Genomic DNA, 23,558 nt, shown 5'->3' with positions numbered 1-23,558 from the left:
ATGCAACGTGATTCCGATCTACTCTCCCCTTAATTACTGAAATAAAGCAAATGAAGTTTGAAAACAGGCAATTACACCTGCATCAAAGTATTTGCTTTCTCAGCCTAAAAACACTAATGATCAGTCTGGGGGTTTTTTATTTTCAATTACAAAAAGACTATCTTCTCACTGTATTTTAAATCCAAGAACTCATTAAATGGAACAAAATCTCATCAGTTTTCTATCACAATCTTAATTTACTGAACCTCTGAAAAAAGTTCAAATACTGCTAACACAGAAAGTAAGAATCTTTAGTAACAAGACTTTGCAGTGCTGCTAACAGTACAGTAAGAAGGTTTTCAACATTGAGAGCAGTCAGGTAACATGGGCCAGTAATTGTACCGATCAGAAAAAAAATAATAGTATCAGCAGCTGGACACCCTGCTATATGAGAAGTCAGAGTTAACTGTGCTAAAAGCAGAGAGCCCATACATGAAACTAGAGTCCCTGAGACATACCTGCTCTTTAATGATGGCTAATTCGGAGACAATGTTCTTCACGCTACTTTCTCTGTCTTTTTTGTCCTTTCCAAATGCTGGATTGCGTAAATTGACTTCTTTCATTGCCAGGAGATTTTGTCCATTATGTTTTCTAACCTACAAAAAAAGATAAAACTCTTGTAAAATTAATATAGGGTGTGGAGAGAAAGGATATTATTATGGCTATCAAAGTAGTTATCAGAATCATAGCTGCTCCTCTGTATGATGTGATTAGTCAAAAGAACTGGAGCCCCACAATGCAGGTTAGCAGTAGACTGCCAAACTTGCCACAGTGTTTGAAGTAGCGTTATCTGTGCCCAGTGTTGCTTTTCAGATAAAATATGCTTGAATTTCAGTGGTTTTACACAGATTTGTTAGCCTTCACAACGGACAGAAATGCTGTTTGTGGAAAGGGATTAAAGTAAAAGTAGAAAACCTAAGAGATACACTGGTCAGTCTTATAAATACAAGCAGGGATAAACAAAAACACAGCAAATACTAACAACATGCCCAGATCCATAAAGGCCTTTTCACACCTGCATTCTCCTTCTGAAATTCAAAGGATGGCAGTGGCTAAAATAGGTACTAGGCCCTCTTCATGAAGCCTCCCCTCAAATCTGTAAATTAATACCAAAAGGGAAGTTTACCTTATATACGCTTCCAAAAGCTCCACTGCCAAGGTGCTCTAAAATTGCATAATTGCCTATATGTTTTGTAGGTGTCTTATTCTGATTCATGCTCTTGATACTTTCAGCAATTTGCTTCAATTCATCCTCCTGGTTATAAATTAAATGACAAATAAATAAATATAAAATATTTTGTGCCTTTCTTATGTGAAGAATGTGCAAAGAATACAGCTTCTTAATGCTATGAAGGTTTTTGCTTACCTTTAATAAATTTAGCTTTGTCACCAACTCTTCATATGCACTGATATCACGCACATAGTGTCCAATATCAATGAAGGTTTCAAACAAGTCAGTAGGGAAAAGTCTACAAAGGTTTAAATGTTGGTACAGTTTAGAAAGAGTGGCACACATTAGCTATTAGTCTACAGCAGAAACTTCTCAATGTTTATTATTACAACTTACTTTTGAACCTGGTAAATAATACACTTATTTTTCACTAATCTGTTTAGATATTAACCCTCCAACACTACCTACATAGGAGTTAAAGGACCTTTCAAAAGTCAGACTTCAGCCTCTATGGGCTGGATATTAATATAAATACCAGTTGTCTAAACAAGTATAAGCCTCTTTAAAATCAATGTACCTCCTAAGTTTCCAGTCATTTTCCCTTTTTTTTTATAGTACTTTATATTATGCTTGTCAACTTATCTGAGTTCCTTCTTGTAATGCATTAAATGACAGGATTAACATCTGTCCGCATCTAAAGAATCAAGACACACATCTTAGAATTTTTGTCCAAGTAGTCTATTCTTAAAGAAGAAAAGGGCTGAAAAAAGCAAAAGCTAACATATATTACACAATATTTGATTAGTGACTTGCTTAGCTGAAGGTTTGCTTCTTTTTAAAGTTCAGGCAGAAGCAGAAATACAGAAAATTATGGCATTTGGAGAAATATGAAAGACAGTAAATCAGGCCAGATGTATCACTTTCTAAATTTGAAACCAACCATGAACATTCATTACAAACTGGGGCCAATTCAGTACAAAATCCTCTTTTTAAAAGTAACACAAGTGTTACATTTAGAATTCTAGTAATTTATGATGCAGAATAAAATCATAGAGAAACACCACTGATAGGTAGACCCCACTAGGCAGTCTGATTACCATCCTAATCCCACAAACCAAAGCGCTAGGTTTTACATGGCCTTTGTAGCCAACCTGATGAAACTGTCATATTTACTAATAAAAATGGGTGACTGATTAAACACATTTTCTCCTTATTGATCCAAACATTTCAGCAACACTCCTAAGTAAACCGGCTTGATGCAAAGTCATTCCCATGTGAAAGAGTGGAAGGCTGAGAGAAAAAATTTACTGCTCCCAGTCACTTGCTGCTATCCACAGCTGTAACTTGCATCTGCTAATCTTCAGGATAAAAGTATGGTTTATCTCCAACAGTATCAGATCTATCCTCAACACATTTTAAATGTTGATTCGTGGAGGAGGATGAACCCCTACAAAGTTAGGGTGTCCTGCATGAATACAATGGAAGTCTGCACACTAAACATCTGAATCTTGCACTGATGCAATACAGGAATGGCTGTCTCTAGTGGCAGACAGGACAGAGGTTGCCCGTTACTATTTTTATTTGCTGAAAATAAATAACATTTCAAAACCCAGGTCTTTCTGATTGGACTTACAACTTTTGAAAGCAGTCCTAAAGGGGTTTCACAAAACATTTTGTTAACATACCTTTTAAAGATATGTCGATTTCTTTCCATACTGAAGAGAAATCTCAGAGCTCTGAAAGCATAACACTACAGCAGGAAAAATACTTAAATTAATGACAAATTTATACACAAATGGAAAAGCCACTGATAAACATCAAGGATTCCTCTTGACTTTATACATTGGTATGTTTTCTACTTAAATGACTAGTAGATAACCTTATTAGCCTGATAATGAAGAGGGTAAAAATACATAAAGTTCTTCCTGTATTTTAAAAGCAGCCAGGGCCATTTAGGATTTAAAAAAAAAAAAAAAGTAAAAATAAAGTGTGCAATGACAATTATATTACATGCTGAGGAACATTTAAGTCTCAATCATCTCTTCATTTGCAGATAGCTCAACACTTGAGACCTGCTCTCTTCTCCAGTGCTGAAAAAGGTAAATGTAATCAGTGGGTTTTTAATGATGCACTAGAAATAGCATTTTGCATTTTTTTCTGAAAAATGTAGTGTAGAACACCATAAGTTCTAACCGAGGACAAAAAAGAAAAAAGAATACATGAAGTTCATATTTACAGAGATATTTATGTACCTCAGTTTCTGTCTTTATGTACCTTAGTTTCAATATGATGTCTACTGAAGAAATTTGATTTTTAAAACAGCCACTGGCAGGTAGTTAACATGTATGCTTTTACGCAACTCATCTTTAATTCTGTTTATCAAGAGTCAATAACGGCACATACATGGCTGACCAAACAAAGATGATGATGTAAAGTAAGCCAAAGGGAAATAAGATACTGGTATCTAAAACAATGCAAATAGTATATGCCTTTAACATAGTTTACAGAATCACAGAATGTTAGGGATTGGAAGGGACCTCGAAAGATCATCCAGTCCAATCCCCCTGCCAGAGCAGGAACACCTAGATGAGGTTACACAGGAATGTGTTCAGGCGGGTTTTGAATGTCTGCAGAGTAGGAGACTCCACACCCACCCTGGGCAGCCTGTTCCAGTGCTCTGGCACCCTCACTGAGAAGAAGTTTCTTCTCAAATTTAAGTGGAACCTTTTGTGTTCCAGTTTGAACCCATTACCCCTTGTCCTAACATAGTTTGTCACCGAGAAGAGCCTGGCTCCATCCTCATGACACTCACTCTTTATATATCTGTAGACATTAATAAGGTCACCCCTGAGTCTCCTCCAAGCTAAAGACCCAGCTCCCTCAGCCTTTCCTCATAAGGGAAATGCTCCACTCCATCATCTTTGTTGCCCTGCGCTGAACTCTCTCCACCAGTTTCCTGTCCTTGAACTGAGGGGCCCAGAACTGGACACAATATTCCAGGATTACTTTGTTGCATCAGTGACTAAAACACTACCACAGTCCAGCATGATAATCCCTATTTAGACAACGGTAACTGTGAATTAGTGATAATAGCAGAATTAATCCCCACATTAAAAACAAACCTTTCAATACAGAGGAAAGGTGTTAAATGAAGAAAACAAAGGCCAAATGCTACTTTTGAAGGAAGCAGGATACTTGAAATTTTACAGGAAAGAAATGCATGTTAATGCTGCTAAGATGCTGTTTCTTTTACAGACAACATTTCTTTTTAGTTCAAAGTAAACTCCCCATCACAGGAGCAGGATGGTGTGTTCCGATGTCCAGCATTCCACTGAGTCACAACTTCGCTGTACAGAATAACCCAGACCAGCTGGGCCAGAGTCTCTACATTCAAACTTTTTCCTTTTAGAGACTACACATAGATCTTACTGTAGAAAGCCCATTAGTGAAGGGACATGATAACAGATTAATGAGACAAATAGAGATTTTAAATGGCAATAATATTTGTCTTTCTCACACTAGCATAGTGAGATTAATATTTAACGTTTGTGATATGCTTCAGTTAAGGCATGATCATTTTATATATGGTATGTATGCAGAATAAATGACAGATATCACTGCTACACTTGAGGTAATGGAGTAAGATCACTAAGGTAGCATGGTAAAAAAGAAGCTGAAAATTTAACTGTTGAGAACACAGACAATGGAGCAGTAAAGAAACCAGAGCAGCATTGTGAGAATGCTAAGAGAAATGCCTATGAAATTCAAAAAGGGTTTTCCAATAGCTGCAACTGTTTTGCATAACAGTAATGATGACAAAGGCAATACAGAGAGCAGTGTGAGAATCTGAACAAGGTTTCATTAAAAAAAATACTTCTTATTGTTTGCCTGAAACTGATTTAGTTTTCATACATGATCATTAATGCCAGAACAAAGACCAGGTGAGAGGCAGGATCCACCTGTGCCAAGGACCTCCTCACACTTGCCCATGGAAAGGCAACCAGAGCAGCAGCAGTTGTGTGAATTCCTGCACCCCAGACCCACTACTTTCCTGTAGCTTAGAGAGACACCAACACCACTTCACAGAGGCTGGAGAAGAGCTACCAGATAATTAATTACTACACATAAATTTTGCAGAGTCACAGAATACAAGGTTGAAAGGGACCTCAAGGATCTTCTGGTTCAACTTTTCTTGGCAAAAGCAGAGTCTAGACAAGATGGCCCAGCACCCTGTCTAGCTGAATCATGAAAGTGTCCAATGTTCAAGAATCCACCCCTTCCCTGGGGAGACTATTCCAATGGCTGATTGTTCTCATCATGAGAAATCTCCCCAAGAGTAACTTGTACCCATTACCGCTGGTCTTTTCCATGTCACTCTTTTTAAAAAAGGTGTCTCCATCTTCTTTGTAGCTTTTGAACATGGTGATAAGGTCTTTTAGCCCAAGTTGACTCAAACCAGTAGATTTAGGGGTGTATCAACATGCAAAACCAAGAACCATTCTATGCTTATTAGCACTATATTTATCCTACATTTAAATTTGGTCTACTTCATGTGCTCTTTTCCTGTAGTTCATTTAACCACATTCAACCACAGTAAGATGATCCAGAAAGAAACATATTAGTACTGTATCAAATCTACAGTAGTTCCAGTGAAGATCAAAGCAGTAAAAAGATGATCTGATGCTTGGCAGCCTGAACAAGTGGAGGAGAGATTATCACAAGAAAAATATTCATTTTTCTTTACAGTGTATGAGGTGTCAAAAAACATCAGAAAAGAACACCAGAAATTGAGTCACTATTTAACTTTCAGTCTCTGGCCACTTGTTACTCCTGGGTTTGTTTTAGAGGAGGTTTTTTTTTTTTCCCCCTGTTCAGTAAGATTTTTTTACTGTACATTAAAATAAATTTTAAAATCGTAAAAAATTCTCAGGGACTGTTTGGGGCTTTCAATGTGCAAAGAAAAAAAAAAAAAAAAGAGTTACCTGTAATAAATTAGCTTTCTCAGGATTCCTTTCTTTGTTTGGTAAAATCAGCTTTGCTATTGTATATATTCCATTTGCCTGGAAACAGAGAAAGGTCAATATTAATAGCACTCCTCTGCATAGAAACCGCAAATAAAAAGCAATGTTATTTCAGATAAATCAGAAGGCAATACCAATTGACAAGTTCTGAACATCTTACTGCACACCTAGGCTCAAATGACTCAAACACACATAAGACTGAAATTGTAGTTACATTTAAACTGATACTGCAAAGGGTTTGTGAACAGAATATGAAACAATGCTTTTATCTTTAGAGGTGAAGTCAATTGCAGCAACAGATCTCCCATCACCATGTGGAGATTTTGAACTGTGAGGAACCACAAGCCACAACAAATATAAACTGAAGAAACACCATAAGGGATAGCCTGAAGAAAATGTCTATGCTTTCAGCAGGATTTTGCTAAATCCATACTGTATTTCAACTTCCATTTTCATGTAACCATACTTGTGTCTTTATTAATGTATCCATTGTTTTGGTTTGACTTGTGGGCACTGGTAGATTTAGTTTCAGTACTGCTCACAATTATTTGACAAGCTCTTTGTTGGAAAATACCCTCCCCTCTCTAGCAGAGTTGGGGGGAACATGTGTCAGCCCTGCAGAGGCTCTGCTGTAGTTCCTGACATATTATCTTAAACTGTTCTTGAAGGTAGAGTTGAGCTAAGATTTTAGGCTGTGCAGTAGAGCCCTTGAGTCATAAATACATATTGCCTGCTACCAGGACTGCTCCAGACTGCTATCGAGGCTGTAAGTTGAGGCAAGGACACAGGATGGACAGGTAGAGAGCAGCCACTGCGGAAGTAAATGGATCTCAACTGCATGAACCAAGAATACTTTGCCACTTAATGAGATAGACCTTTAGAAGTCACCTAGCTCGATTTTCTCAGCATGTAACTGAAAGAGCTGCAAGTCTTCTTCCTCTATCTGTTTTTAACCTGAGTTCCTTCATTTTGTCCACCATGCAACTCTCAAATTATATTAGCACAGAGAAAGAAGCAGGATTCAAAACAGAAGAGGTTGTTGTAGAGTGGAACTCCAGTTGAAATGACCATACTTGAAGCGATGTCCTGACCTGAAAGAGGGAGACTCCCTGATGTTTTGACAAAGGGAGAGGTCATTGTCTTTTAACAGGATGAGTGGGGAAAGAAGTTAAGCTTGAAACATCTTTTTGCAGCCTGCACGTCGTCCCATCAATTTGTAAGCAATTTACTGACACCACAGTTATCATGCACTGCTACAGCAATGCAGAAAAATTCTATGTTAAAATCAGTCTTTTATTTCCCAAATCCCCCAGTAGTTACACTCTTTCCAAAATATATCCAATTTAGGTAAGTGATATTTTATTTTGATGAAACCAGACTCAGCCTAAAATGTACACAGTTACCTTGTTTAAATAAAACATTGTCTAAATCAGTAGGGTTTATTGATCATTTTAGTGCTTAAAGTACATAGATTTTTTTTTTCTATACTTACTTTCATTCCTTTCCTCTTAACCAATACATTTGAAATACACACAGACTTCACTCCCAGTCATAGTTATAGCTCTTTGTTCTCTCAATTCCTCTAAGAGTATCTCTAGTTGGGTTTTAAGCTAACACAAAGGCTTTGATCACTGATTAAACATCTGGAGTATAAGAGCTGGTTCCAGATTTTAGTTGGTATCAATGCCCTAAATATTTGTCTCTTTGACTACATGTGGAATATATACCAGGGATTTTAAGAATAGTTTTCAGAATCATAGATTCTAGCTGATTTAAACACTAAATTTTAAAATGCAATTTAGAAACACAACCTTGGGCATGGGATGCCAGGAAGTTATCTGGGAAATACCAAACTCTGAGGAAAAGAGAAATTGTGAAACAAAGCACCAAGATGAAGCTGCACGGACTTTGTTTTAATAGAAGTCATGAAATTCAGAATTTGTATTTCTCGGTTAATTCAATTATTACTTTTATTTACCATCTTATTTTCACTATGGCAAAAGCACGGCAAGAGATGCCAATCGAAATGAACCCTGTGTCCAAATACAGCTGTTTATTCACCCAGACAACTAAATACATATGTTGATACCTTTGTGTATATGTCTCTGTGTGTAAATGTATAAGGAAACAGAGATAGTAAAGTTATAAAAAGGCATATTTTCCAATCTCTTTCCAATTTTTTTTTTTGTTAAATAAATGATGTTGACAAATAAGAACAATTAAGGCGAATTATAAACTATAATTTCCTACTTAACTGAATGAAGTCTTCCTACCTGTACTACCTGGTACGCGTTAGTCTCATTGAGCACCAGTTCAGTAATTGCAGCACAACAAGCTAGAATAAAAATTCAGATGTAACATTTAGGGCCAGATTCATAAAGATATTCAGATAGTGTGGTGAGATAACCCTAGCTAAGGGCCAAATGCCCATCCAGCTGCTCATTCACTCCTCTTACTTAAAAGGACAGAGGGAGAAAATAGGATGGAAATGTTCCTGGGTCAAGATAAAGACAGAGATGTGGCTTACCAGTTACCATTACAGGCAAAACAGACTTGACTTGGGGAAAACTGATTTAATTTAATGCCAATTAAAACAGATTTTGATACGGAAAAAAAAAATGAAAACACCACTTAATTCCCCACACTGTATGTTTTTCCTTCAGATTCATCTTCACTCCCATCTCTGTTTACCTGGATCTGGTGGATGAGGGTTACGATCAGTACGTAACAGTTCCACTCTGCTGCTCCTTTCTCTTCACACTTCTCCCCTGTCTAGCATGGGTCCTCTCCACAAGCTGCAGTGTGAATACCTGCTCCTCCAAGGCCTCTCCCATGGGCTACAGGGGAATCTCTGCTCTGGTGTCTCCCCCTCCCTCTCCTTCTTCTCTGACCTTGGCATTTGCACTGTATTTCTCACCTTTTTGTTTTCCTCTCCTTCTCTGCTTGTCCAGTGCTTTTGCCATTTCTCAACTACGTTTTCACAGATGCACCACTGGCTTCACTGATGGGCTGAGCTTTGGCTAGCAGTGGATCTGCTGTGGAGCCACCTGGACAAAGCTGTGTCCAGCACAGGACAATCCCTCGCCTCTTCCCAGAGAGGCCACCACTGCTAAAAAAACCTTGCTACCTACACCCAATACTGAAGGCCAAAGATATCAACACATACTCAATCAGAAATAAAAAAAGACCTCTGTAAGTTCAACACCACTTCTCTCTTAGGACTCCTTAAGGAAAACAGAAGTAACCCAGAAGTATGCTCCACAGCGGCAATACTTTTGGTACTGCAATTTATTTCACATTACAGGGGTAACATTCATTTTATTCAAAAACATGGCTTATGTTACAGCTTTCAGGAAGATACTGCAAAGTTGCATGTAATCCTACTAAGGATATTTTGCAATATCCCTCTACAGTCACTGGAAAAACACATGATCCTCTGGAAGACCTTTTAGAATGGATAGTTGACCTGCTGTTGACAAATATCCTCTAAAAGAAATTCTCTCAATAATTAATGAGGAATGCTCACCTGACTGGTAGTCTTTAAAATACCACTTTGAAAGAGTCCCATCATAATCAATTCATGATTGATCTACCATAGTAAATTTGAATAGAGGGGTTAATCTCACGTGAAAAAACAAAATTTTAAATATATATTTATACATATATATTTGAGATAGTTTTACAGGTAGAAGAAACATATCCAATTCCCATGTACATACTTAATGCTTTGCTTCTTTCTAAAAAAAGGTATGTTTTTTTAAAAATATGTGCTGGTTTTGCACATTCAGAAATAAACACAGCTGACTTGCTGCTCCTAGCCCCTAAATCAGGTATAAATGTTTACAATTTCAATTGTGAAATATTCTTAATCCCTTTGTGCAAGCAAACACACAAAAGAGGATTAGGCCGTACAAACTTACCTGCTTGAAGTGAGAAAGTATTTTCTTGCATCTCATCAGGACTCAAATCATCTGACAAATGAAGATGTTGGATTCTCCCTGCTGCGTTTGCACTAGATAGACTTCCAACCGAAGAGCGATCAGAAACGAGATTCCTTTCCCTGAAAACAAACAAACAAACAAACAAATTGCAGTGTAAAAAAAAAAAGGCTTAACACGTATTTGTTAGCCATTTTTTAAGTTCTAAAAAATTGTATGTTTTTTCACTAAATTAGCTAATACACTTTGAAAAAGCAAACAAGCTGTTAAACAGAAAATTCCTTTACAATGTTCATCAATTATATTCACAATTCTAGCTCACTAAATAGGAGTCTAATTAACAGGGAAACTAACCAGGCAGTAATGATATATTTATAATCTACTCATTATTTAGTTTATACACTGAAAATATTGAAAACACTTTGAGATAACAACGAAGTATGCAGAGCTGAAAAAGTATTGCTTATTCATTATGTGCTAAATAGCCTTTTTATTTCTACAGACACCACATACAACTAAACAAAAAAAGAGATGCTATTTGATAAAACAGTGCTTGGTCAAATTCAAAAAGCAATACAGTCTCATATAACGGCCACAAGGTTGAGAACTGAACACCTACCCTTGCAGTATGTGAAGGAGCTGCTTGATTCCACCCCAAATCCGGATTTCTGCACTCATCTCAGGGTCTTCACAAATCTGTACCAGAATCCAAACTATACTCCATAGAAGTTTGATATGATCAGAATGGAGTAAACTGAGCAAGACTGGAATTCCTTCATATATTTTTATTTGCTTTTTGACTTGTGACCCTGCACAGAGGAGACGTAGCAACTCTGCTGTGAGTCTAAAATGAAACCAGCAAGAAATGTTAATGATACGATAACGATCATTACCTTGTCTTGCCAGTTAGCAAAGGGGAGAAAACACATCAAACGTTTATGAAAGGAGATCTGTTTCCTATTAAAAAAAAAAAAAAAAAGTTAAGGAAAACTGCTTAAAGTCACTGTAAACTGGTTGTCCACATTTTCACAAGGGATGAAATTATATTTACATGGAGTTTGACAGCCAGGATAGGCAGCCAAGCACACACAGCAAGGATGGAGCGGCCAGGGGGGCTGCAGTCATCCATGGTACCAGCTTCTGGATAATGGCAAGAGTCCTACAAGTAGCACAGACTGCAGGCACATGTGAAGTGCATCTGTGGAATTAGAAAAACTCCACAAACAATCATAATTGTTTTCCAGTATGGTTTTAATATTATTTTTACAAAAGGGGTTCAACATATAATTCAAAAGGTTTATACAAGATTTCCATTAACTTCACGCCAATTAAGGTGGACTTTCCATAGAAAATACAGTCCAGGATTTTCATTTCCACTTTAAGCGAAAAAGCTGCATGTGTGTTTAGATTCATTTTGCTTCCTGTCTACATTTACATTCTTGTTTTCATAACAAACTTCTGCTTTACGTATAATCTAAATAATTTCAAACCCAGAAGCCAAATAAAATATACCGGTATATTCAATTTCTTTATCTTCAGTCATATGTAAAATAATTTACATGCATGAAACAATTAAGCGTGAAATTTTTAAAAATCTCTTCTGAATTTTAAATGTGATAGTATAAGTGACACATCAGATTTGAGAGTCTCAGGTCTGCCAGGAACAAAGATGCGACACACCAAGAAAAGCAGCTGATGTCACTTTATGGTAACATTGCAATTTATTTGCACTGCACCATAGGCCATAAGTGGAATGAGAGGAGACAGCTTATAACGAAACTACTAGAAAATATTTTGCTCTATCAATATCTGGCCCAAAATACATAGGTTTCAGAAACTTATGTTGAATATAGTAAAGTGGCACATTATCTAATTCCTCTAAATAAACATCTCCCTAAATGAAAAGGTCAAAATATATTTTAACACAATTAATCTACAAGCAAAGTCTCACCTTTTAGAAAGCAAATCGTATTCATGTAATATCACCAGCAAGTTCTCAACAATGGTGAGCTCACTTATCTTCTCCCTACATTCCGGACTGCAAATTGATTATTCCTGGTATTTGTATCAAATTAAATTATATGAAAAAGATACATTGTTCTTTAGCCTCTTTCCTTATACATTCAACCAATATTTTTTTTCTAAAGTTTTATATAATAATATCATACTGTGCACACTAATATGTAAAGCCACAAAAATATGCTGGGTGAAGAGTGACAATGCAATAACTTCCAATTTTCCCAGTTAAAAAAAGAAAGTATGAATGTATAGAAGTAAAGACATGAGTGTATTTCATTTGTTTCATACTAGAAATTAAGCAAATGAGAAGAATCAAACACAATTTTCATTAATATTTGTAATATTCAGTCCATTATCCGTCAAAATATAACACATTTAATTCTGTGAAGAAAGTTAAATAGAAGTTGTAAATGTAGGTATAACATCATTTAAATTAATGCTGATATAAAAATATATATATAAACTGAAATAGAATGAAAGAGATTTGGGAAAAGATAAAATCCAGAGAAACCTTAGTAAGTAAATTTCTACTGATCTCAAGGACTTGCGCATATTCCCTTCAGTTTTGTAATTTTCCTTATGATTTTTCATTTAAAAGATAAGTTTGTTATACAAGTCTAGAAGTCAGCACAATACTTTAAAAGTAACAGCTTTTCCTCTATAAAATTATTAAGGATGAAAGATGCTGTTATCTTCCTTTTCCTTTTTTTCCCTCCATACCAGGAAAAAGGCTTATCTTTATTTTAAAAAGCCATTAGTAAAGAAAGTATATACAAACACCGATTTGAGCATATGCATTCATTATTTACTACACTGAACAATATTCTTGCTGGCTGTTGTGAGGCAATGTTATATCAAGCTCTACACAAAATATATTTATATGCAGAAAGTCAGGAAGAATTTCAGAATCCTGCACAGGGATTGCAAAGAAGGATTCTATGGCTCCAGTCTTGCAAAGTTCTCCACATGAGCAAGAAGTCTGCTGCAAGTACCAAACTTCCTACTTATTTTCTACTGCTTCAGTATAAAATTAAGCACATTTCATAGACCTACACAGAACAAGGCCTCATTTAAAAACAAGTCTTTCTCATAAATGGTAGTTTTAATATTGTGTCAAGAGATAACATTGAAATGCTTATCGTGAACCTACCTTTCTGCGAGGCTAATCAGGGCAAGGAGGGCACCCAAGAGCACATTGCTGTCTCTGGCAGATAACAAATTTACTAAGGTCTGGAAAATGAAACATGAAAGATGACAAATAAGAATTTTCTTTTATGACTCAAACATATATAGAGGTATTTATCAAAAAGTCAAAATCGGTAGCAAATGCTAACACAATACACTAAAAGTCCTCGGTACATTTAAAGTACACTTAAATATACACTTACAGACTAATAATACACCCAGTCTTAGGACAAGCAAGGATGTTTCTTCTCAAACAGCACTCAGCACCTCTCTTGACTGCTAAAACATCCATTTAACTTAATACACCATTGTAAAAATCTGTTCCTAAGTAAAACACTTCAGAACTCTAAATCAAGGCTTCGTGAAGCAAAACATTAATTTTCAGCGTATATTTAAATAATGTAGTATGTCATTTAGGGCCCTGCATATATTCTGTTAATGTTTTATATAAAAATAAATTTCATATTTGTTTATGTCCTATACAAATGTGGTGTTGGATACTCTCTGATCACAATTGCTAATGTTGTCCTGCAGCATAATAGAATCGTGAAGCACTAGTTATACTGATCTTGATCTCAACTCTTTCTCAGTTTGGCCATAAATCAGCAATGGTTAAGTATAGATCCTTAGGCTGGCAGTAACATATAGCAAGGGATGTCTGGGTTTTCACTCTCTAAGTTGACATTGTTCCATTTAGATACAGAATACTTTTATAAGTAAAAATCATACTCAAAAAATATAAATAAAAATATTTTTATATTTAAAATATATATAAAACAATCTATGTCATATTAATGTAGCTAAGCACAGTGCAAACATCAGTACCAATTTTTATAATAAGTTTAGTCCAAACATTTAAGACGTATTTCTCTCAAACAACCAATAACCATGCATCAGTCCAATTAGCTTACACACAAGAAATAATTTTTATGATGTTACTAATACATCCGTAACACACAGAACTGAGATTATCTTACTTTAAAAGCTTGGCAAGGTAAGGAATTTACTCCCACTTAGATCAAATCTGAAAAAGCGTAAGTCATTCATTAACTAGTTAATTAGTCATAATTGGCAAGTTTATAAAGCACTTACTTTATGTGCTCCACTTGCTATAACCCATTGTCTTTGATCTTTAACAGCAGCAAGCTTTTGGAAAATGTCTATGGAACAAAGGAAATCACGTAAATTGAAGCCTTACCACTTAATATTTTTCATTTTACTAATCAGTAATAAAGCAAAATACCAGATATGTTCTTTGAACCATGACTATCTCATTTCACTCTGTTACTTCAGTACGTAAAGAAGTATTAATTTCTTAAGGAAATATTACTTATGTACAAAACCAAGATGTTCATCTCCACAGCAATTTCTGTTTTTACTTGTGTGATGATGCCTACAATTAATTTAGTAATATCTTTCTTAATGATCATCAAGTATTTAAAACAGCTTAAGCCTCACACAAAAAGTTTTAAGTGCCCTTATAATTTATGTTATCAGCTGTAACGCTTACATGTCATGTTGACCAACTTGTCCACATTATGGTGCTTTTCTCCGTAATCAAGATAGCCATTTGCTACCATTTCCATATACTACAATAGGGGGGGAAAAAAAATAAAGGATTACATTAAAAACAAGGTTTTAAGAATTCATACACCTAGGACTGTTATGCACAGAAATAGCCCATAGGTGGTGCATCTGTTTCACGAAAAAGTTGAGTTTGCAACTTCCCACACACTTTTGCTGTAAAACTTGTCGGAGAACAGAAGAGATTTTGGAAGTTTAAGAAACAAAAAAGCAAGTCTAAAATTCTAGAAGAGGAAGATTCACTGAAGACTATCAAATACGACGACCCTACTTTTAGTGCCAAAATGCCGTTCTTTGCAAGCTGCTAGAGCTTGATAAGGCTTTTCTGGGGAATTATCGCTTCATGCTTCTGCTCTCAAACCTTTCTCTCAGCATCTACTATTGGCCACTGTTTGGAACAGCCAGATGGATCATCAGTCCACAGAGCTGACGGGCTCAGACTCTACAAAACCTACATAACTGCAGGGGGGGGATTTTTTATATTTCGACATATGGGTCAAAATGGTGGGAAATGATGGTCAATCTTTTTTAACAACCCTCTTAAGTACCCATACATATTTTTCCAGGAAATCAAAACTATCAGAGGGATGTAATGATTGTCAGGACACAAAATCATTATGTGATTCTCTGTATCATTTATATGTTAAGTTTTACATACAGTGGCATTTTGAAATTTCCAGAACACTGTACAGGGAAACTACAGGGGTTTCAAGCAGATGTACAAAGAGGCTAGAACTACAGTAGTAGCACATAATTTAAGAAGAAAACTCACATGAGGAGGACACTACTATGCAAAGTAATGTTGGTAATAATTTTATCAGTGTTTTCTACTAAAACACCCCAAAGCACTTTACACGAGAACAGTTTTTTATCTGAAACTGCTCAAAAAAAAAAAAAAAAAAAAAAAAAGGTTTTACTGCTGTATAAAATTGCCTAAGAGAGGACTTTAGACCTGTGACCTGGCAATATTTGGATGTGCAATTCAGCTTGAAATCACTGTCACCCTCCAAATTTCTGGCGGATTTTTGAAAGTCTGAGCTATAACTTTCTTTTTTTCAAACTGCATTTGAGAGTGCTGGAAACACGTTTAACACTTAATTTTATCTTGATGCAAAGGACATGAAGGATTAAGTTCCCCAAAAGTTAAAAAAAAAAAAAATCATAAAAATTACATGTCATTATTTTAAAAATTCTCTATGCCAGTAACACATGCATAGTAAAAACTTTTATTAATGACACAATTTGGATTTCTGCGCTGAGAACCACTTGCAGATGTTGTCAACATCTCAACAGGACACGGCACTTTGCACTGTGCAAGCTCCTCAAAAAACAGGGCTAAGCATTAATGACACACACTAATGGCACTGGAAAACCAAGCAGCTCCTGTGGGAGCCATATCCATTAAAAACTACCAGTCTTTAACTCCTGCAACTTCAGGGTCGTTTCAAACAGGTGGTTGTCTGACCAAAGGGCTCATAGCACACTGTTGGTTCTTTGAAATACAGGTGGGTCCGTAAATATTAATGAATGATGACTGCATCCTAGAAAGATATATTTGCTACAAAAAGTTCTGATGTCTTTCTAGAAAGAAGACTCCCAGCAATTTCAAAGCTATTCAAGATACCTCATATCTCACTGCTAAATTGGCACTGATGATCCAGCACTAAAAACCCAGGAGTAAAGCAGCATTAACAGAGCAATAACAATACAACAATCAGTCATCAATAATGTTTTGTAATGCAAAAGCATTGTAGTCCCCACATTTAAACCTGTTCAACATTCAATAACCGTGTTTCTACCTCTGAAAAGGAATTTACTACAGTTCAAGGTGATTTACTCATCTTCTTTCAAAAGTCTACGGTTTCTTTTGACTGAACCAATTGTGCTGACTTTCCTAATCCTTCTCCCACTTCAGGGGGCATTTGTTAAGCCTCGTAATTAAAAGTCCTGAGTTAAATGCTGTTGGAATGTAAGAAGAGCTACTTTGTGCACTATTGAAAAAAAAACACATCAAGTGCTTATGAGCAAACAGAGGAATAGACTCGCTTCTTTCCGTAAACCAAGAATACATGTTTTTTTACAGAGTATTTAATTTTAAGCATAAGAGACTGACATGCACCATAACAAGCAAAAGTACTATGAGGAATTCTACCTGAGCTAGATTTTCAATCCCACCCAAGCTGTGGAGCATTTCCTAAAAGAAAATTGAAGAAAAAAATAAAATAAGATACAGAAAGTGCTAGAATCAGAGAACACTAGAATATAAATGGTCTGTTTGTTATGAATGTTGAGAAGCCTTAGCTCCAGTGGTCAAAATAAATGGATTCAGAGTTCTGAATTACTTATAATAAGTTGATAAATAAAAACACAGCAGTGACATTTCAAAGGTTTTAAAACTGGAAAAACAGTATAAGCTTTGGAACACACAGTAAAGAAATACACGAAAACAAATATCTTAACAGATGTCTAAGGCTTAGTCCTATGAATAACAACTGTAATAGCCAGAATAAAATTAAAAGCTACTTGTTTGTGGTTCAGAACATTGGGCTGCTAGGAGGAATAGGCAGCTTTCACTTTTCTTCCCTTACTACATTATGGGAATTTTACATATCTACATGGTAAAGTAAACTACAGAGTCTAGAGCTCAGAGCAAGTCATCTGTTATGGAGATTTACAGGTTCTTTGTTAGGGTTGGCACCAGCAGATGCTACATAAAAAATATCAGAGATCAAGCAAGTTATGCAGTAACAGTACAAATTCACTCTTGCAATCTATTTGTTTGCAAATCACATTTTTACATATAAAAATACTGGTACATACATATAATTTGCATCCATAAGAACGCAGGTTTTAATACACATGCACGAACACAACTCATATGCATTCTCTTATCCAGGGAAGAAACAGTATCCTGACATACTGACCTGATAGCATGGATCTCTTATGAGTAACCTCAGGCAGATTAATACTCTCAGAAAATGGATGGATGGAGCCTGATTAACCCACTCCCTGTAAAAGAAATATTCAAAACATAAATCAAATACAATTTAAAAAGTGTTAAAACACTTAAACACTTTGATTCAGAAATCAATCAGCTAACAAATCAGCAACATACAACAGCTGTATAAAATACTCTACTATATAAATGTTAATGCCATTTATATTCAAAAATAATAACAGCCTTAAATAAATTGATTTCATTATATGAACATTGCCAGCCATCACTTACTATCACTGAACTGACAAAGGAAATTTCATACTTATCTCTAGGCACAAACCAATCATACTTTGATATAAACTTATTTTGAGTGTTTAGGTTAAGGACCAAAAGGGCAAAAACATTGAAAAACAACATATCAAATTTCAGTGCACAAAATACACTTATATAAAAATATAGGAAAAACACATTGGTGGTACAGAAGTAAATATAGCTAGATTTTAAGTGATTTTTTAAATTATCATAGTCTATCCTGGGTTTTAAAAACTATAATATCATTAATCCTTGGAATAATTTGCTATTTAGTGTAAGTGTTCTTGATATAGGATTATACTTCCAAATAGAACTTCGTCTTTTATATTTCTCCATACAATTCCCCAGCAAACAACTTGGCAGAAAAATATAACTCAGATTTGCACAAAGCATCCAGGGGCAGTAATCCTGCAAAAAACACCAATAATGGCATCACTGTTTCCGTTGTCTGTTGGAGGTATATAACCCAATTTTCTTATTTAAAATAAACCTAAACTTGGGCAGCTTTGCAGTAGGTTTGTTGTTGTTTTAAACAGGAGAACAGAATCCGTACTATCTGGGCAAGTTTCCAAGGAACAGAAGAAGTCTATGCAATGTGGCAGTTCTCTTCCCTTTTTATCATTTGCAGTTGGAAACAACACCAATGGCTAAAAATATTTTGATAAAAATAAATGCATTACAAATAGATATTCAAAAAAAAAAAAAAAGAAATCTCAGCCCTCCTATGCCACTATTCTGCCCAAAGTAATGCTATTTTTCATTATGCTTCTATAATTGGCTGCTTCAGAATGGCACAAAACTTACATGGAAAGAAAACAGCCATCATACACTGGTAGGCAAAATTTGTAGTGCAGATTTTGAAGTGGTCTGAAGATTATTACCATGATAGTTCTACCAAGTTATTCTTTCAAAAAGCTTTGACTCTTGACAGAAATTAGTTTCATCAGCAAAGCAACGCATCTGTCACATTTCCAAGCAGGGACAGTAATTCTCTGAGCCGGGTCAACACTCGACTGCCTCTTCTACTATAGTTACACTTACAAAACATATTACTAGATAATCTACTGTATATCCAGCATATGCCATCAGGATTTTTTCTGCCTGCTTGGTTATACTTCTCATCCAAACTACTTAAGCTAAGCAGATCACAGCTTTCTTGTCAACAGAACTATCTCCAACCAGGACTTCAGCTGACACAGTGATGCCAGTAAGTGGGTGTGATTTTTTTCTTGCACGTCAAGCAACATGGCTATGCCAGCAAAAGTATCTAATGTAGATGAGGGTGACAGTTTCTAAGGTTCTGACAAAATTCAATGGCAGTAGTTCCAAAGAGAGGACACCATCACAGCCATAGTAACATATTTATAAAGGGCAACTAAATCACCTTTGTAACTACACTTACCTTATGGGTTTTATATACATACTAATATATACATGTTTCATTAACCTTATCTGGGTGCTTTCATTTATAATACAAGAGTGGTTTTGCTCTATCATAATCCAAAAGAAGTACCAAAAAACCCCAAAATATGAGCTAGGTATGGCACAATGTATAAACAGGACTTGGGAAGGCACAATGCATGTTATTCTTAGACTTTTGGCAAATGAAGCTGCGCCACTGACATCCCATTGGTGGGTACTGAGATGATAAAGTTCACTTGCAAAGAAAGTGGTATCGGATTTAAAAATCATTTAAGTGATCTGTCTTAAACTTGCTGCCATTTAGATAATCAAAGTTCCCTAGTCAGTTCTGAAAAACGGTTTAAGGAAACTGTGGTTTTTTTCTGTAAATTCTAGCAGTTACACATTAATACCTTTAAATTCTCTAGAATTCTTTCTTTAAGCTTCTGTAGCACTCAAGATTCCTCAGAAAATGCACTTGGGTTTTAAAAAGGAAAAATACAACACAGTGCAGTGGTGCATAGTAATAGAAATTCTGAAAAACACACTTTTCAGAAAATATCTTCTTCTACCCTCCCTGTTTTTTAAGGTCTTGCACTTCTTCCTCGCTCAAATCAGAGCAGCATTAAGAAAGGGTTTTCCCTTTCTAATCCTGTTGTACACACGAATGCAAATAAATATGAACAGTAGCATAAACTCATCTGAATTTTATGAAAGACACTGACCTTTCCATGTATGGCCAGCAGTCCATAAAATATAAGTAAAATCAGTAAAATCATAATTAAATTAGAAAAGTAAGCCACAGATTACAGATACCAGATATGAACAAATGATCAAGGAAACATAGCAGATGTTAGAATTTCAGTCATCCAAGTTTTAACATATGCCCAAGGCAGTCTTTTTTCCATCCCACTAACCCAAGCATTTGGTCTTCAAAGCCAATACAGAAGTGATTGTTTAAAATTGAGATTATGCAGACATGTAAAGCTGGCAGTTTCCACACAGAGGTCTATTGTTGAAATATACATGCCGTATATATTGTTGAAATAATATGAAACATCACTCATGCATCTTGGTTCTTCACTTTAGGCAAGAAAGAGTGGCCTTCCTTGGATATGAATGTGTTCAATATACTGACCTGCAGATAAGTCTGTTCTTAACTAAAGCTGTAAAGATCTCTTGAAACAGTGTATGTCTGGGGTGTCTGCTGAAATTTCTCTCATTCTTGTAGGTTACACTAATGAGAAAAAAAAAAAAAAAAGCTGAATTGCTGATTATCTTCCTTCAGCATAATTTCAGATGGTCAAAACTAAACATTAGCAAGACAAATTAAGACATGTCATATCAGCAGTTGCAATGGAATAACACAACTTTACATTTCTGGACATTAACAGCATGGAAGAACAACCTGTCTCACGCATAATTTGGGACTATTATCATGGTATAATATGAGCCTTCCAAATAAAGAAACATTGACTTTATTTAAATGGACTATATTAACTCTCCACAGTACACTCCACTGAGTGGGACCACATGTCTAAAACTTACAAAGGCAGGAACACTCACAGTTAGGTTTAGAAAGTTAAAAATATATAATCCATATCTCAGATAGGTGTTAACATGAAAGCAGAAGTAACAGACATTAAGTACAAACATTAATGCCTTTAATACCTCAAGAAGGTTCCAATACATAAAGATGTTCAGAGATACAACACAGTATCACCATATCAGCTTTTTTTGCTTTTACCTGAAGTTTTCAAGCTCAGCAACTTCTGTTGATTCTTGCTGTTGACCACAGGCTTTTTGTTCATTGCTCTTGACATTTTGCCAAGCTCTTGTCACACTGGTTTGACCACTTTCAAAATATACAGCTGGAAGCTAAGAAGTAAAGGGATAGTATTTGTGAGTCAAATGCTGCATTTTAAGTATCATAACAATGATATCAAGCAAAAGTACCTCTTCTCAAGTTCTGACTTGAACTTTGGACCTATAATATGTCATTATAAAATATACACGCACCCCACACAAAACAAAACTGATGTGGCAGAAAACTGATGTAAAGCAAGGCTGGAAAACCAGTACATGGAGATATTCAAAACATGAAGAACAGTGTCTTTAAAAATTTGTAATAGTAAAGCTCAACAGAATCTACAACATACACTCATTATCTACGCTGCTCATCTCTCCCAGTTCTACAATTGCACAGCCTTCGTATTCCTTTTAGGTTGTAGAACTCAGACGTTTCAGCTTTCTGCTCAGAAACAATTCCATGCCTCTATCCAGGAAGGGAGTGTATAACTCCCATCTCACACGGGCAACTCCCTAAACCATTTTGTCATATCTTTTTACAGAACAGAAAGGAAGAAATTGTTCTGGCATTCCAAGGACTCACACCCATCATCATGTGTCGGTTTTCTTTGCTTCAAATGGCAAACACAAGCTTCGCTAAGGGACTTGAGGTCAAGGAGATTTTACTGTATCCTATAGGTTCCATGCATCAGTATTTATGCCCTGCAGATTTTTAGCTGAGGTGTTATTCTCCCGACACAAATTGTTTATGGCTAAAATGCTGATTTTTTTTATTTTATATTCTTCACCACTCTTGATCATGTTGTAAGTAATACATCTCTAAGGTCATCTTCTCATGACATTGTGGAATGCCGTGGAAGAAAACAACTCTGTTAGGCTGCTTGACAATATGCAACAATAAAAGTATGTAAATTAATTAACTAAAAAATAACAGCTCATTCAGTACACAAGATTTTGCTGACATGTTTAGTCATAATGGAACACAATATCCTAAGTATCATCCACAACCACCATTACCTCTAATTATACAAATCTACAGCATGTTTAATAGTTACTGGAAAATAACAGTTATTGAAAAATACCTGCTGGTTGCTTGACTGAACATTTAAGAGAGACTGAAGTCTTTTAAGATCAGAATAACTCCTAGGATAAAACACAGCACCATAAAGATATGTGTTAATAGTTGCATAAAAGTACTTTTGGAAGAGTAAAGAAGGTCAACAAGCAACAATGCTACTGATAGAAAATAAAGTTTCCTAGTGTTGCCTAGTGTCCTCATTTCGCACAGAAAAGAATTTATAGCTTCTCCAGAATGCCTTAAATCAACAAAGGTGTAAATAAACTTTGTGACCAGAGTAACCGTTGTCATGTTTATACTGCATTCAAATTATAGCATTCTGCTTTGGCAGCTAGTGCAAATTCCGCATGGGTCCTGCTGAAGTTCAAAGTAATATGTCAGATACTATACCTCACAGACATCCCATGAGGTTTTTTGTCTGATGCTTTTTCTGTGCTCTTCAGTTTCTTGTCCTGATCAGGCATCGTGTACCACTATTATCAGACGGTTAAAAAACTCATTTCCTTAAAAACAGATAGATAGAGAGAATTGTATCATTGCAGCAAAAGCAATAAATGCTTACAGAACAAACCAATAAACTTTCAGAAAGAAAAAAAACACAGCTCTACCATTTTCTCAACATGAACCCTCAGACATTATATGAGGATATCCTTTAGAATTCCAGGTAATAACAAGAAAGTAATTAACCTAACATATAGAAATGTCATTTTCCCAACACACAGGTAGATAATATTGGCTGTCTTGCTATTGCGCTTCATTTTTATTGGGATTTCTCCTCTTCTTCCATGTTAATACCATTATTTCTCACCGTGAATTATCTATTTATGTTACAGCAGTGCTTACGGGCTGACATCAAGGTTGCATCATACATGCTGTTGTCCAGACAACAGAGAATGTAATGCTTTTATCATCTAAATAAACAAGGCAGGTGAAGGGTAACGAAAGGAGGTATCTGACAAATAAATGAGATGGATACATTATGCAGTCTGCTGAGGAACCAGAGACATTTTCACTAGTTTGAAATCTGAGTCTTCTGAATTTGAGCCCAGATTTTCTTGCAGTG

The 23,558-nt window shown here is 35.7% G+C and overlaps 1 protein-coding gene across 1 annotated transcript in view; it reads right to left on the bottom strand.

Moving 5' to 3' along the window:
* Positions 1 to 22,991, bottom strand: part of NEK10 (NIMA related kinase 10) — a 93,941-nt gene extending 70,950 nt beyond the window's left edge. Inside the window, exons 1-18 of the mRNA XM_065831514.2 lie at positions 22,886 to 22,991; positions 22,500 to 22,560; positions 21,356 to 21,486; positions 20,747 to 20,845; positions 17,882 to 17,966; positions 17,110 to 17,151; positions 14,884 to 14,962; positions 14,466 to 14,533; positions 13,339 to 13,418; positions 12,121 to 12,207; positions 10,789 to 11,013; positions 10,152 to 10,291; positions 8,505 to 8,566; positions 6,193 to 6,270; positions 2,896 to 2,960; positions 1,406 to 1,508; positions 1,166 to 1,294; positions 498 to 635 (exon numbers count right to left, since the gene is read on the bottom strand). Of these exons, the coding sequence (XP_065687586.1) occupies positions 498 to 635; positions 1,166 to 1,294; positions 1,406 to 1,508; positions 2,896 to 2,960; positions 6,193 to 6,270; positions 8,505 to 8,566; positions 10,152 to 10,291; positions 10,789 to 11,013; positions 12,121 to 12,207; positions 13,339 to 13,418; positions 14,466 to 14,533; positions 14,884 to 14,962; positions 17,110 to 17,151; positions 17,882 to 17,966; positions 20,747 to 20,845; positions 21,356 to 21,486; positions 22,500 to 22,560; positions 22,886 to 22,959 (1,746 nt within the window). The 5' untranslated portion in view covers positions 22,960 to 22,991. The remainder of the gene's footprint in view (positions 1 to 497; positions 636 to 1,165; positions 1,295 to 1,405; positions 1,509 to 2,895; positions 2,961 to 6,192; positions 6,271 to 8,504; positions 8,567 to 10,151; positions 10,292 to 10,788; positions 11,014 to 12,120; positions 12,208 to 13,338; positions 13,419 to 14,465; positions 14,534 to 14,883; positions 14,963 to 17,109; positions 17,152 to 17,881; positions 17,967 to 20,746; positions 20,846 to 21,355; positions 21,487 to 22,499; positions 22,561 to 22,885) is intronic.
* Between the last annotated feature and the right edge of the window lie 567 nt (positions 22,992 to 23,558).

This window comes from Patagioenas fasciata, chromosome 2 (assembly GCF_037038585.1).
Source record: "Patagioenas fasciata isolate bPatFas1 chromosome 2, bPatFas1.hap1, whole genome shotgun sequence".
Lineage (NCBI taxonomy): Eukaryota > Metazoa > Chordata > Aves > Columbiformes > Columbidae > Patagioenas > Patagioenas fasciata.
Note: the sequence above shows the minus strand (reverse complement) of the source record. Positions and strands in the feature narration are given on the sequence as shown.